General features: G+C 42.2%; 2 protein-coding genes across 2 annotated transcripts; one reads left to right on the top strand and one right to left on the bottom strand.

The window, feature by feature from the left end:
- Positions 1-983: 983 nt before the first annotated feature.
- Positions 984-12479, top strand: rab3ab (RAB3A, member RAS oncogene family, b). Its single transcript, XM_060066745.1, has 5 exons — positions 984-1137; positions 5482-5706; positions 7785-7903; positions 8129-8253; positions 9057-12479. Exons 2-5 carry the CDS (start codon positions 5482-5484, stop codon positions 9245-9247), a joined length of 660 nt encoding a protein of 219 aa, XP_059922728.1. The 5' UTR covers positions 984-1137; the 3' UTR covers positions 9248-12479.
- LOC132468909 (transcription factor JunD-like) lies at positions 11580-15091 on the bottom strand. Its single transcript, XM_060066744.1, has one exon. The coding sequence runs from the start codon at positions 14733-14735 to the stop codon at positions 13914-13916; it is 822 nt and encodes a 273-aa protein (XP_059922727.1). The 5' UTR covers positions 14736-15091; the 3' UTR covers positions 11580-13913.
- Between the last annotated feature and the right edge of the window lie 476 nt (positions 15092-15567).

The raw sequence follows: 15567 nt of genomic DNA, 5'->3' as shown, positions 1-15567 counted from the left end.
ATTAATAAGTTATGTGTGTGTGTGTGTGTGTGTGTGTGTGTGTGTGTGTGTGTGTGTGTGTGTGTGTGTGTGTGTGTGTGTGTGTGTGTGTGTGTGCGTGCGTGCGTGCGTGCGTGCGTGCGTGCGTGTGTGTGTGTGTGTGTGTGTGTGTGTGTGTTTGTGTGTGTGGGGGGGGTGTTTTTGTATGTCTTTATTATTATAATTAGACTTAGCTACTTTTTTTGTTGCTAAAACACCACCATAAAGGCTATTTCCAGTTTTTTTCCACATTTTCTGTTAATTAAAATTGCATTGTTTATAGCACTACCTCGAACCCGACGGTTAACTTTTGAAGAGAAAGAGTTGATTACTGTTTTATACGTAAAAGACAAAGGTTGGGAACCTTCCAGTTTAAGTTTACAGCCTTCATATTAAATTCGCCTTTTTTCCAACCTTGTGATTTTCATTTTAAAAACTATGTAAATAATAAATTACTTATTCCACTAGGAGGCGCCCGATTTGACCGATTAATGATAATTTACATATAGGCAGCAGTTTTCGACATTTATATTATTTATGCTGCATACAAGTCCGATAACTGTGAATAAAAGATCCTTGTTGTTACAAGCCAGTAGCCTAGGCAATAGTCCTAGTTGTTCCAAATATGGTCACTCAATCAATACGAATAAATACGATATTGGTATTAGCTGGCAAGTTTGTCATGGCACCTGCTAGTGGATAGGGGTATATTATCAGGCTAGAAGAGTCGTGTCTTCTTTAAGGACAGCATGGCTACGTTTTTATGTTTATATGGAAGATAGTACAATAAAATGAAATAGTTGTTTTCATGCGGATTTTAAAACGATTCCTTGGGTGGAGTGGAATGTGTATGCGGGGACTGATAGCCTGATAGCCTGACACTATTCATATAAATTATACAGAGGCCCAAGCACCACTGATAAATATTAAATGACGTACGTTTCAAGGCGTTTCTGATGAAGTTTTAGGGGATAGGCTGGTTCCCCACGACAATCATCCCTACGCGTTGAGCCCTAATACCCGCCCCTTTCTGCCAGGAACTGTCAGTCAAACGGTGGCGTTGCTGCAGGTGCTGGACGCAGTTTAGCAGCAGGATAGAAAACCAAGAAACCTTCAAAGGTGAGATGCTATGGCTATGTATTATTGTTACATGGGTTCTATAGGAGTAACCTGTTACAATCAGCTGATTTCCTTTCAAAAATGAATACCTTCCTCATCTTGGACTGGCATGATGCTCGAAGTAGCGGTAGGCTGTGTAGACCGCACACATAATATAACATTGCAATATTTTAACTAGTAGACTATCACTTATAGAGGAATTTCGTAGGGAATAACCCCATAGTAACCCCGAATGCCTAAATGGTGTAGTGATGGTTAGGGGAATAGCCTATAAGGCAAATCGGGTTTTTTTTAGAAGGCGGATAAAAGTCCCTTTAAGAAAAGGAAACGTCGACCTTGTCCATTAGTGGAAGCTTCGATGGAAATGACACATTTTATGTGTCAATCGATGGATTAAACGTATTCCAGTCGCAGTGTGGATGGGCCATCGCTTCACGCAGCGCTTGCTCAGCTGCCATATGGAAGCTCTGCCATCGTTGCCTTGACTCACTCTCTCCTGTAAAATCTGATATCAACCGTTTGTATTAGTGGAGAATGCATTGTACCGGGTCGGGAAAGAAAAACTCCATCGCGTTACCATTGGCGTGAGGTTGTTTAGGTTGTGTGTGTTTGTGTTAGAGAGATAGAGATAGCGAATGGGGGGAAGGGGCACCTTATATTTAGCGACTTAGCAGACCCTGCAAACATCTATCCGCATTTGGAGAGCCGTTTGGATTTCAATTCGGCTTTAATGCGTTTTCAGAGCCTGCTTGTCGTTTCCCTCGGCCTTTCAACTTTATTATGGTGACAGAATGTCGATTTCTTTCCAGAATAAGAGATGTAAACTGCAGCATTCCGTAGACCTTTGGTTCGCTATCTCAGCGTTTGAAATATCTCTATTATAATGGAAATCAGGTATGCCTTGAATATTGATATGTCTAAACGGTGACTCCCATGTTTGTGTAGGCTAGTAGATTCAGACATTATAACAGGATGTAGGCCTAATTGCCGTTCGGCCCGCGGGTTTAAAAAGCCTGTTTTACTTCAATAGTTCATTAATTAATATTTTATTATAGGTTTATTATGTCCTCGGCTGTGCTACTGACACGCATGTGTGGGAAAGGAGAATAATGTACCGCCTAGCTTTCAGACGCCAATATAAATCATCGCGTCGCACCGTCATTCATTTCGCATCCAGTAGCCTACACAACACCAACTGTTACCCGAGCGATATCGATCCAGATTTTGTCTTCTGGTGGTTGTTTGTTTTCACGCAGTGGGGGGAGAAGTGTCTATTTATAGCCTTTGCTTTTCATCTGCATTTCTGCTCCTCTTAGAAAGAGGGCACGTGATTGGCGGTGGAGGAAAATGCCATCTCAGGGAATCTTGGGAGCATGGCAGCGAGCCTGTGTGTAACAATCTCAGGCCAGGGAGAAACACATGCAAGTCTGATGAGCCGTTCGCAGAACACTTAAACGTCACAACATTAACTGGATAAAACAAACATTTGAGCTTCATATATATTTTTTAATAATCCTGTTCAATCACATGACACATTGCATCGCCCATTCAGACGGCGTTTATGATGGGTTGTCATGGTGACTGTCACTAGGCCAGCTGACACCATGTGGGAGGATGTAAGGCAGGTTTGCTCGGTTTGTCGTTGGACTCCTAATAAGGTCTGCCTGATTCTGGAAGTCTTCCTGATTTATATCTGATATATAAGATAAAGAGAATATCACCAAGAGTCCAATAAAAAAACAATAACAACATCATTATCAATAGTCTCGGATATCAAATGGTAGTGCCTCAATCTTTGAAGCAGGAAATAATGTTCCTTAACCTAGTTCAGTGGATTGAATATCCAATATTCTAATGACCTATTTGTAATATATTCAAGTAAGGAATAGGATTGGTAGGCTACTCTGTATCAGCTAATCAGCTAGTTAGGAAAGATACAGTATTAAGGAAATTGAGGAACCTTATAGGTGATGTTTCATCACCATCCCCCTGAAGGAATCGGTAGAACCAAACCTGCTGAAGTGCTTTTGAGTAGCGTTCCGCCTGCTAATTATAGTTCAAAGCCCAGAGACTTGCTCAAAGGTCATGGCATAGGAATATAAGCTACTATTTCCCAAGAAAGAAGCACACCAAAAAGCCAAACATTGTGCACATAATGACAGTTGATGAGGCTGAAACATGTGATTGGTCTTCAGCCCCAGCGAAGCAGAATCACCCGCAAGCCGTAGCAAGCACTTTTCAATAAGAAATGTGTATGATTTACAGCAGCACTATCTTTCAAGATTTATTCAATAATGTTGTTTTTATTCCACAGTGACTTACACGATCTATTGTTAATCGATGTGTAGCTTATTTGAGGAAGGCATTTGCATGCAGTATCATGTAAAGGGTTCAGGAAATTATTGTTGTCCTGTGACTCGATGATTGTCACAGGATACTAAATAAGCGGAAGATGTGAACCAAGATGAAACTGACCAGATATTTTCTGTTACAACTGGCTATAACATACAGCATTATGTACGTTACTCAATATCAAACTTTTAGCGCCCAATCTTGAGTATCAATTGCCTCAGGTACTCGCAGTTCCGTATTAAAATAAAATAGGATATCTGCTCTGTATATAACAAAGCCTTGGAAAAATCGTCTTTTTGACCAGGCTCTCTGCAATATTAAGACATCACAGGGTGTCTTTACGGTTACTTGTTGTCATTTATATATATCCAGTACATGCAATTATATTATAATATACCACTCCTCACACAATCTATGTATAACATATAACAACCATGCATAGAATTGTAATTCTGCGTTATGTTAACATATGTGGGTCGGTAGATTTAGTTGGCTGCTGCTTAGTCATCTCAACAGGGCAGTGAAATGGTGACCTCAGATCTGAAATCAACACATCATCCTTCCTGAAGAACAGACCAATCATATCTTCAGAAGGGCCAGAGGGGGTGGGGGGGGGGGGGGGGGGGCAGGCAGTTCTGTGAATAATTGAGAGCATCTCCACATGTCTGAAGCGATAGGGTCCCAGAGGTGGAGATTGGTGTGTATTGCTGTAGTGGTTTTGGGGGCCACGTATTGAGATAGGGAGCTAAGTTTAGATACAGGCGCTGGTGGCCACTATTTACCACAGAGAGATTGTTCTTCCTGAATTGTCTGGGCAGTGTCGTGTTGAAGCCAACAGTGTTAGTGTTGCAAGATTGAAAGTAAAAGAAATGTGTATGCTTTTATTTGTCGGTTTGCATTGTATTCTATCACCCAAAAATATATTGATTCCATAAAATAATGAATGCAGTCTTCCTGGACGGCGACAACATTCTGAAGGCGTGTGGTTGACTGCGGCATGTCCACATTGCTAAATAGGAATCTGGTTGTGGGTTATAACTCTAGTGTCCTTGAGGAGGAAGCTCTCTTGGGAGCTCTGTGGTGGTCTGAAAAAACAACAAAAAATGATAACAATAAATAAATAAAAACAATAGGTGGCCTGGGCCTGTTTTTCACAGAAGCTGTATTACTTAAATCCATCTATGGTTATTCATGTGTAAAGTCGTCTGTAATGCTAGCTTCTTTATCTGTCTCTAATCTCCATATACCAGAGCAAGGTTGTGAAGAATTTCGTCATGAAACTTTCCATTCCTATTTTTTCCCGAAACTGAGATAAATTCAAGTCCGAAGGCAAAACTGCTGTAGGAGGTTTTGTATTCTTCATTTTTCTGTGGATTTAAGTACAATTTCGCAGTTTCTGGCTCTTGTGGAAGGTGAACTTTTCGGACTAATAAGATCTGGTTCAAAGTGGCTCAGTTGCGTATTCAAGAAACATTTGTCCTTGCGCTGGTGAGATGGGTCAGCTACCTATGTTGTTAACCTCTTAGCCTCCAATTATATAATTTACAGCACTTATTAGGACCCAGTAGATTTAAGCAAACAGTCCCTAGCAGCCACCCGCTACTGGTGATAGACAGAGCAGCTTTGATGATGGATTCAAATGATGGTTGCTTGTTCTATTTGTTAATTCCCCAAAGAACTCCCATACTTTTTTGGTCTCAAACATTTGATCTTCTATCGTTAATTTAATGATGTAAGTTAACGTTTTCTCTCCTTGACAGTTGAAACGTTTCTGTTAGGAAAATGTCAGGGAAAATATTTTTCTGGAAGACAAAGAAAGTAAAAGTGTTTGAAAGAAAGTTCAAAGTGTGTGACGTTTGAAACATGCTGTAACATTTTGAGCTAAAATTGGAAAGTAATAATGAGTCATCATCCTACCACAAATGCTCCATCTTTCTTCCGGTCCGCACAAACCTGCTTAAACATAAGTGTGTTTTCTCTCCCGGTCTCCAGATGGCCTCAGCAACAGCAACCTATGGGCAGAAGGAGTCTTCAGACCAGAACTTTGACTACATGTTTAAGATCCTGATCATTGGCAACAGCAGCGTAGGAAAGACCTCGTTCCTGTTCCGCTATGCCGACGACTCCTTCACGCCAGCCTTCGTGAGCACGGTGGGAATCGACTTCAAGGTCAAGACCATCTACAGGAACGACAAGCGGATCAAACTACAGATCTGGGTGAGAGCTCTGAGGCAGGCGATGTGTGCAGGTGGTCGAGATATGACTTAGATATCCTCAATGTCCTTATCATCGGCCATTGTGGTGAATGGATTGCCATTGCTTTTGGCTCTTTTTTCACCAACAAAATACCTTGAATTAAGTTTCTTCTTTGCATTGATCAGATTGGAATTCAACTGGCCATTTCCCGTCTTTCTCGAGTTTTTGCCTTCTTCTGTGGTTGACAAAATTGTTAGAAAACACAACAGTACAAAGCCCAATGCTGACCTTACACAACAAAAAACTTCTGCACCCCCAAAAGCAATACCAATACAACACTTGTCAACACAAAGTCACTTCACACCACACCAAAACAACAGCACACCCAAAAACACAATGAAATTAACATTCAGTGCAAAACTAAGCTTCAAATAGCTACAACACAACATGTTATGAGTTATTTATGTCTGTCAGTCGTTACATGGCTCTCTCAAATTCCCTCTTGCTGGTCCTCTCTTTTATTTTTCAGTTATTCTTTGCATCATAGCACGAAAGTGTAATGTTCTTTTTCAGCCAAAACAATATACGCAGATTCAATCCCCTCGCCAGACCATTGGGAGAATCCATAATTGTAATAGTTCAAATAGCCATGTGTTTATTTCACAGAAAAATTACTTGATTTCATACGTTTTATTTGTGAAGAAGAATTTGTATATATATTTTATCATGGAACAGTTTTGAAACTGAACAAAAAAACTGCTAAAACAGGATCAAGCTAGCTTATACTTTGAAAATGCTAAGCAAGCAGAAGCTATTGGTCCAATAGTCTTTAATGTGACACACTCATGTTAGCCGGTTAATGTCCCGGTTTTAGTCTTGCTTTCCACAACTTTTTTTTTTGATTAAATGGCAAAATGAACAATAACAAATGAATAAAGTGAAAGGGAAGTAGAACTGGAGGATGTTGTTATGTCCCAAGTTGTATTTTCTGAAGAGCACTGGCTGCTGGTGCACTCTAAAGAGCTTCAAGAAGTTCTAAGGAGTTCTAAGTTCTCTGTTGGGTGTTATCGAACCGGCGAGCGGTGGGGTGTCATGCAGCCTCCGGCTTTAATTCCCTGAGCCTTTATTAAAGTCCAAGACTGAAACTTAACCCCTCCTGTGTTGGCCTGAGAGAGAGAAGGGGAGATACAGATAGACGGGATACGGTGGACAGATGAGAGAAATATGGAGATGGAGAGAGAGGATGAGGGCGGCAGTAGCTCAGGAGGTAGAGCGGGTTGGCTGGTAACCTGAAGGTTGCTGGTTCGATCCCCGGCTTCTCCTAGCTGAGTGTCGAGGTGTCCTTGACAAGGTACCTAACCCTGACTGATGTCGTGATGTCGAAGACAGACATAGCTGCTGCTGGAACAGGGACTTCCAACTCTCCAGCAGTAGCGCCCCAAGGCCAGATATGCGCCCAGCAGGAAAACTGATGATGATGAGGAGGGAGAAAGAGAAAGAGAAAGAGGGAGAGAGACAGATAATTCTTTTTTGAGAGACACACAGAGAACTGGAGAGAGAAAGAGAAGAGAGAGAGAGCGATAGAGAGTGAGTAGGAGATGATGTTATGCACAGTGATTTTGGGCCTGCAGGTCAAATGTAGTATTAGGTCATATCATATTTGTGTGTGTGTGTGTGTGTGTGTGTGTGTGTGTGTGTGTGTGTGTGTGTGTATGGTGTGTATTCGATTGTTATGTGTGTGCCATGTGTTTATTATCTTGTGTGTTATTGTGTTGAGTAGGTGTATATGTACTGTGTGTCACTGTATTATTGTGTTGCAATGTGTGTTGTTGTATGTTATTGTGTGGGGTGCAATACATTTGTTGGTGTTCTTTATTGAAATTTAATGTGTGTCATTTTGTAATGTGTGTTATAGAAGATTGTGTTTCATTGTGTATTGAATTATAGTCAGGATCACTACGTGTTGCATTATAACACGTGGGTTATTGTATTATAATATGTGTGTGTGTGTGTGTATGGTTTTGTGTGTGTCTGTGTGTGTGTTTGTGCGCTTGTTTGTGCGTGGGTGGGTGCGTGTGTGACTCTCTCACACTTTCCAGGACACGGCGGGCCAGGAGCGCTATCGGACCATCACCACAGCGTACTACAGAGGAGCCATGGGCTTCATCCTCATGTATGACATCACCAACGAGGACTCATTCAACGCCGTCCAGGACTGGTACGTGATTGGCCCTCAGCCCACATTCATGTGATGCATAACCTAAAGCAAAATTAGGTTATCATACAAATATATACAAATATAGTCATAAATAAATAAATGATCAGATACGATTCACTTAATTTTGTTATTCAATTAATTAATTAATCTGAAATGTAAAATATGGGAATTGGTTAAGTATATATAAATTATTTTATCTCTTGTCCCTGTGTCTTCTGTTGCCAGGGCGACCCAGATCAAGACGTACTCGTGGGACAACGCCCAGGTGCTGTTGGTGGGAAACAAGTGTGACATGGATGATGAGCGGGTGGTGTCTGGAGAGAGAGCCAGGCAGCTCTCAGACCACCTCGGTGAGCTCCCGCACACACAGCAACACACACACACACACACACACACACACACACACACACACACACACACACACACACACACACACACACACACACACACACACACACACACACACACCCGCACAGATAAACCCACACCAACAGTGTGGACCTTATAGGGTATATACTGTAGTGCACACTTTAAAGTGTACATTTTTACAAAATGTACCTTTGTTGTAGTGTTCCAACTTAATGTTTCAGTTAACCCTAAAGTCACCTTTTTAGTTTTTATCATCTAAGTATGTCTTCTATGATCTTCAACATAGTAAGCCATGCTATTTTGTGATTTACTAAAATAATAGCGTCATTCAAAATAAACCGGTCTAGAATCCTATTTGTGCTCTGCCCTCCTCCGTAGAGCTCTCGAGCAAATACTTTTGTTTTTATTTTTGTTCGAGTTGGAGATTGAGTTGAATCAGGGGGTTCACTTACGTGTTAAAAAAACACAAAGTTTGTAATGGAACACTTCCTTATTATACACAACAGGTGCCAGCTGTAATGCTACAACTACCACCATCTCTCTCTTTCACTCTCCCTCCTTCTGTCTATTTCCTTCCAACCAAGTGAGAACTCAGACAAAACAAAAAATATACCTGCATATGGGGTATTGGCTACTGTCTTTACCTAGACATGGCCCTCCAACATCATCATGACATCTACATACCGGGAGTAGACCCCACCACAACCTTAGTATGGAGGTCAAAGGTTCACACTGCAAATGTACTGTACATAGCCAGGCTTTTGATGCTGTGTTCTTCCTGCAGGTTTTGAATTCTTTGAGGCCAGTGCCAAAGACAACATCAACGTGAAGCAGACCTTCGAGCGGCTGGTGGACATCATCTGTGAGAAGATGTCAGACAGCCTGGACAACGTGGACCCGGCTGTCACTGGTGTCAAACAGGGGCCCCAGCTCACAGAGCAGGCCACCCCTCCTCGACAGGACTGTGCATGCTAAAGATGACTCATCACCCCCCCGATTTCCCACGTACATACACACACACAAACACCCACCTCCTCCTCTTATGGAACCCCAGGGCTCCAGGTCCTCACACGCTCAACATAACACGGACACGCATACACACACACACACACACACACAGACAAACCTCTGATGGGACCCCAGAACTCCAGGTCCTCACGCAGTCAACATTAGACTCTCTCCCACGCACACACACAGACATACGCACAAACACACACACACACACACACAATTTTCCTGCTTATTGTCATCGGCTGATAGGGACTGTTTGTTTACTGAGGGCCACAGGGTTAGAGCTGGGTTGAAAATCAAATAAAAGCTTTGAATGATATTTTCTCAATGTCAGCGGCAGTTAGCTTATATGCCCGTTGTTACCTAGCTTTTCAAATGGCTTCAACCCAGCTTCTCTTACCCATAATCCCTTTGTTTTGTGTTATTTTCCTCCCTCTTCGGTGTGCTCCCTGATTCCTGAATCCTGTCTCTTTTCTATAGTCCGTTCAACATTTACAGTCCTTCCATTCCCACCAGGCCAACGTCTTCAGAAGATGTCCGCCTGGTGATTAAGAATGGTACGGCTAATATAGTGTCCTGTTCTATACCCGACTCAATGTTTTATATGTAGTTATACACATAAACAGAAACAATATATGTCTCCATATCTTCATCGTTTGGTCCACTGTTGGTTTACGAGCCTCAGACTAGTTCTGCACTGCCTCCTTCAAAAACATAAAATCGACTTAAGGTGTCTCGTTGTGGTTCTGCTATGAGGGCTCAAGAGTGTCCCGTTGAGAGGTTAATTTGACGCAGAGGGAACTTGACCAAGATACAGAGCGAAATCGGATGACAGATAACATGGGCTAATGGCCTTCCCCTGAAGATGGCTTCTGTGGGACATGATGAAGGAAAGATGACTGCCCGTTTTATACCACTTGGAGATCCCTAATATTCAAGCTCAATGCTGAGCATCAAAGGTAATACAGTCAGCCGTCAGGGCCAGGGGTTGACCATGAGATCGGGCCCTTGTTTGTTCTGGTTGCCGTCAACGCTAATGAAAAAACCTGAACCCAACCAAATGATACCTGATCACAGGTATCATTTGACCAGCTAACGGCATCTAGGGCACTCGCCTTCGATGCCGTTGTCCTCCATTGTTGTTAAGGAAGACATGGAAACAGATCACAGCGGCATCCTGTTGCTTTAGTCAGCAGAATCCATCCTTAGAATCGGCGCATTACTTATTCATCATATTCCTTTTATTTTGTTTTGTTTAGCGGTGGTGAGGCCGAGGAAGTTGACGCCCCCCCTGTATATTCAGTAGCTTCTTAAAGACTTAAATCCACCGCTCTGTTGCTTAACAAATAAGACAAACACTTACTACCAATTTGGTCCTTCGGCTAGACAAGTTGATCAACCTATCCTTGACCACAAGGCGGATCATAATCAATTAATGTAGAAGAAAACTCTGCTAGATACTGCTTTAAGGACTGCAATCTACTAGAGATAACACCACTTTCGGGATTTCCTTTAAGGAAAAAGGGATGCTGTTTTGAACTTCGCTGAAATTCCGATTAGAGATCATAGACACATCTTTCCTGTTTAGGATCTCATCAAAATAAAGGCATGTTGGCAAAGTATTAAACCTGGGGAAAGCCCTGCTATTGAATGATGTATAACCCTTACCAGAAACCGTGAACAGCAAAAGTCTGGAATCCATTTAAATAAAGTCCCATGCCAATTGTCTGGTTGGCATAAGACATTTGGTTATGACAAAACATAACACATCCTGTTAACATAATATTGTAACATGGATAAAGTAATTCAGGCTTATCATCCAAGTAACATGTCTGGTGCAAATATGGCAATCACTACGTTAATAACATCTCGACTGCCAATAAAAAACACATTTACAGAACTGGTTGTCTAAAGCATTGAATTCTCAGACAAGAAATGTTCAATCCAAAGAAAGTAATGTGTATCTTGTCTAGACATAATATCACAGAAAACGTCACAATATCTCAATCCTGCTATTGTTCTTATTGTTTTAAAAAAATGTTTTACTTGACTGTTGCCTCACTGGTCATATCCAGAGTTGTATGTGTCTTCCTTTGCTTCTTGACCTGTTAATACCTGAATGTCCTGGCATATATGTGGACAGTGTTGTTGACTTGACCCTACTTCTGTGTGAATCGACTCGGTTCATAGCAATATACTCCACATCTACACTAAAAGAAAACAAAAGCACGAAAAAAAAAAATCAGTTTGAGCTGTCAAGTGAAGTCAGTGATTAGAAAAAAATCGGTTGGACGTGTTTGTTTTCAAAAGTTCTGAGTTTATTTATAAAAGGGGGGGGGGGAGTAGTGCTGCTTTCAAAATAATATCCTGCATCATAGTTTATATATCAGCCTATACTATTCCCTGAAGGAGAATTGTATTTCAGGTCACATTACACCTGTTTACAAAACCAAAAACATTTACACAGATTGCATTCAAAGTTGGAACCATCGTAATCAATCGAGACCTACAGAAGTGATGCTGTCGTGGTTCCAAAAAGTTCTAATTCACATCGTGCAGAGCCATCAGGGGCATGCAAAGCATAAGCTTTATTTCAAGACCTTTACCTGCAAGACCTTTAAGAGAGAAAACGCATTCAGAGTGTATTGTACTTCAGTAAGGACATGTATTTTGGGAATTATAGGAGACAAAAGGTAAGAAGGACATGTTGGGCGGAAAAGGTCGAGTTCATATCTCCTGCTTTGAGAGTAGGCTTGGTGACCCATTCAACGTTGGCTTGGTGACCCATCACAAAAATCGATATTGTAGGGGAACTAACCAAAATGAGAGGAAGCAGCCAACATGAACAAACACCTACCAATAGGCCCAAATGCTTCACTTCAAAGTTGAATAATTAATGGCAAACTCGTTTATTATCGTAAAAAAAAAAGAAACGAGCAGAGAAAGGAAGTCTATGTTTCTTTGTTGTTTTCCATTGTTCATCCATCGATACTGTCCTCCCCGCAGGTACTGTTGACATGGTTTACATTTGATTTGTACATGTTTCTATTGTGTGGAATGAACTCTTATGCAGTAGCCTATATGAAGGGAATATTGTGTCAAAGTGTTGAAATGTTGAAATAACTAAAGCAAATTGCTCTATATGTTGTGGAAAAATAATTTAACAAAAAAATAAAGGTTGTGTTGTTAAAATATATTTTTTTCGAAAAAAGCTGCATTTTGGTATTCTAGACGTGTAGTCAATGAAATAATGATTCATTCATCCATATTCTATGTTCTAGATTCATCAAACTCCTACTTAGCCATACGAGCCCGTCTTTATCACATGTAGTGTTGCATGATATATTTGGTGACATGTTGTCACATGTTGATTTGATGTCACAAATGTATATCCAGTGCTAAATTTACTGGATTCAATCTGCCTGTCCAATCTGGTGTGTGGTATGCAAGAACGCTAACCATCTTTTACTGCTCCGAATGCATTGCATATTTGATAGATAAGATATAACAATAGTTTGTAAAAGTTTCACAACTTGTGGGGCAATTGTGTGTGTACGTGTGTACGTGTGTGTTTGTGTGTGTGTGTGTGTGTGTGTGTGTGTGTGTGTGTGTGTGTGTGTGTGTGTGTGTGTGTGTGTGTGTGTGTGTGTGTGTGTGTGTGTGTGTGTGTGTGTGTGTGTGTGTGTGTGTAAACTAGAGCCCAGTCTCTAGAGAGATTTACAAGATTGCTCTTGCATCCAACCATTTGTTATCCATTAACAACACCATTAATGGAACGCGCTGTATCGGTTGGTCTGATTATCAATTAATTATGTGTTATATTTCTATTTCCATTTATTTAACAGTCGACAGAGGGCGGTAGACAACACAGTAATATAGAGTAGGCTACTAGACAGCGGCGGGCAAATGGTATTTGAAGACCACCGACTTCCAGCCCGAATTCACATGTGAACGATGATCCAGCTTTGATCATCGACGGAAATCTTTAGGTACGTAGGTATGACATCAAATGTGTGGCCAAAAGTACTGGCATTTTAGCCTGTTATCCAACAACCACAATGCCGAGTCCGTAAACACAACGTAAAGCTTATTCTTTAAAAATAAAACACTTTACTAAGTACAAATGTGTCTGGCAAGGGACCTAGTTGTTGTTTTTACCAAGCAACTTTATTATTAGAACAAAACGCGATGCATCAATATAATTGAAAGAAAAGTTCATAGAAAAATGACAATGTTTCACATTCAAAACAACTAAACACTTTTTTGTAACAGATAAGTGCAAAAAAAACTAACACTGATACCCTGCGCCCAATGACAACATTAAGGTTTGTCAACAACATACACATTTTGCATCACACAGGACTACAGAAAAAACATGGCAAATATGTGAATACCTCATATCATAAATGGGCACATATAAATACACATAAATTAAACAAACGGGGACATAACACACATGTCATTTGCGATTTTGTCCAGGTTTGGGTGATCTGTGTAGTCGTAGACCTCAGTCCTGGCAAATGTACAAAAACACTTCGGCCCTATGTGTAGACCTACATGTCATTCAAGCTGAAAAGTCTAGAAGAAAAGCTTATATGCTGGTCGCGCCGCAAGATGGACCCGCAGGCGGCTAGTGGACCTGCACCTGATGCGGCAGCAGCTGGCAACCGCTGGTGACATGGCAGAGCACCTTCTGTTTGAGCTGGGACACCTGCTCCCGCAGCACACTGGCCGTGGACGCGAGGTCGCAGTTGTGACTTTTCAGAGACTTCACTTTGTCCTCTAGCCGAGAGATTCGCTCGAGTTTGCGCTTCCGACACTTGGAAGCGGCAATCCGGTTGCGCAGCCTCTTCCGCTCGGCTTTGATACGCTCCTGGGAGTCCATGTTGATGGGCGAAAGGGGGGGACTGTCGCCGAAGTTCTGGACGTCGGGAACCGTTTGGGGCTCATCCTTCTGTGCCTGGACCCTTGACAGCGGCGGATGTGGCGGGGTCCCCCCCATGTGATGATGCGACGGAGGAGGTGGAAAGGTGACGGTGTCCGTGGTGTAGTTGACGGTGGTCCCCAATGGCCCGCTCCCGTAACTGTTCAAGTTCGTGTAAACCGGTAGGTCCGGCTGGACATTCACCGGGGCAATATTGGTGCCCATATCCATGTTGTTCTGGACGCACGCCCCCCCATTTAGCTGGTTCTGCTTATGCAAGTCTTCCAGTGCCTTGACGAATCCCTCGGCGAACTCCTGCTCGTCGGTGACCGTCTTCGGGTAAAGGAACTGGGTGGTCGGCGAGGTCGTGACCATCCCGTTGGACTGGATGATGAGCCTCTCCAGCTCCGGGGAGGCCAGTTTGAGAAGCCCCAGGTCCGGGGAATTCAAGATACTCTCCGCCTCGCGCAGATGTGGCTTAAGGTTGGCGTCATCCGCCAGGCTCAAGTTAATATCCTTCTTCATCATGTTAAACACGGAGAATCCCAATGGAAAATCCCGATTTGTTTATGCGCAGCACTCTCAAAATTTGGTGGCGACCATTACCTAAAAAAGAAACCGAAAGTGGTTAGTGTTCTCGGTTCTTCTCTCCTAAAATGTCAGCCCTCGGCGATTTGGTTTTTTATGTTTTATATCCACCACCGTTCACGTCTCTGTCTTGGTTCGTATGCCCTGCCGCGCGCGATGCCAACTCGTTTTGTGTCCTCGCCTGTTCCGTGACGTCACTCTGGATCGCAGATTGGGCAGAAACAGCGTTTTGCCCATTTTATTTAAATGACGGGACGTGCGCAGAGCGGAGGGCTGTCGCCATGGAGAGGGAGGGTAAACTGCAAAACAGAGCGGTGCATTATGGTTTGATGTCATTGCGAGTAATAAGGAGGACGGCTTGATTCCTGCCTTGTTCTCTGACCTAAAAAATAACAAGGGTTTGTCTCGTTCTGAAGCAAGCAGCTTTGATCCAAAGATAGTGATCTGAAACTAACGTATCTGTTAAATGCCACGATACATTTAGCTCGAAAAGGTAAACAAGATGACAAAGAGAATAGAAATATTAACAATTTTAACAAGATTACTCATACACTCAGAGCTGCTAAGCACAAAGTACGTACGCATAATAGTGTGAAGTACATTTATACTGGCACAGTTCCTGTTCCATGTAACATATAACAATATGGGATAGGATGTGTACTGACATTTATGTGCAAGTACCAGTGGAACATCGCAGTTCTCAGACCATGGTAACAGCAGGAGCCACATTCAACGAGGAGGTGTCCATTACAATCTCACACCTCCATGGGTG

This window comes from Gadus macrocephalus, chromosome 12 (genome assembly GCF_031168955.1).
Source record: "Gadus macrocephalus chromosome 12, ASM3116895v1".
Taxonomy (NCBI): domain Eukaryota; kingdom Metazoa; phylum Chordata; class Actinopteri; order Gadiformes; family Gadidae; genus Gadus; species Gadus macrocephalus.
Note: the sequence above shows the minus strand (reverse complement) of the source record. Positions and strands in the feature narration are given on the sequence as shown.

Coding starts and splice junctions, on each gene's coding strand:
- rab3ab (XM_060066745.1), top strand. CDS start 5,482: ATGGCCTCAGCAACAGCAACCTATGGGCAGAAGGAGTCTTCAGACCAG. Junction 7,904..8,128: donor TTCAACGCCGTCCAGGACTG/GTACGTGATTGG, acceptor TTCTGTTGCCAG/GGCGACCCAGATCAAGACGT. Junction 8,254..9,056: donor GCAGCTCTCAGACCACCTCG/GTGAGCTCCCGC, acceptor TTCTTCCTGCAG/GTTTTGAATTCTTTGAGGCC.
- LOC132468909 (XM_060066744.1), bottom strand. CDS start 14,735: ATGATGAAGAAGGATATTAACTTGAGCCTGGCGGATGACGCCAACCTT.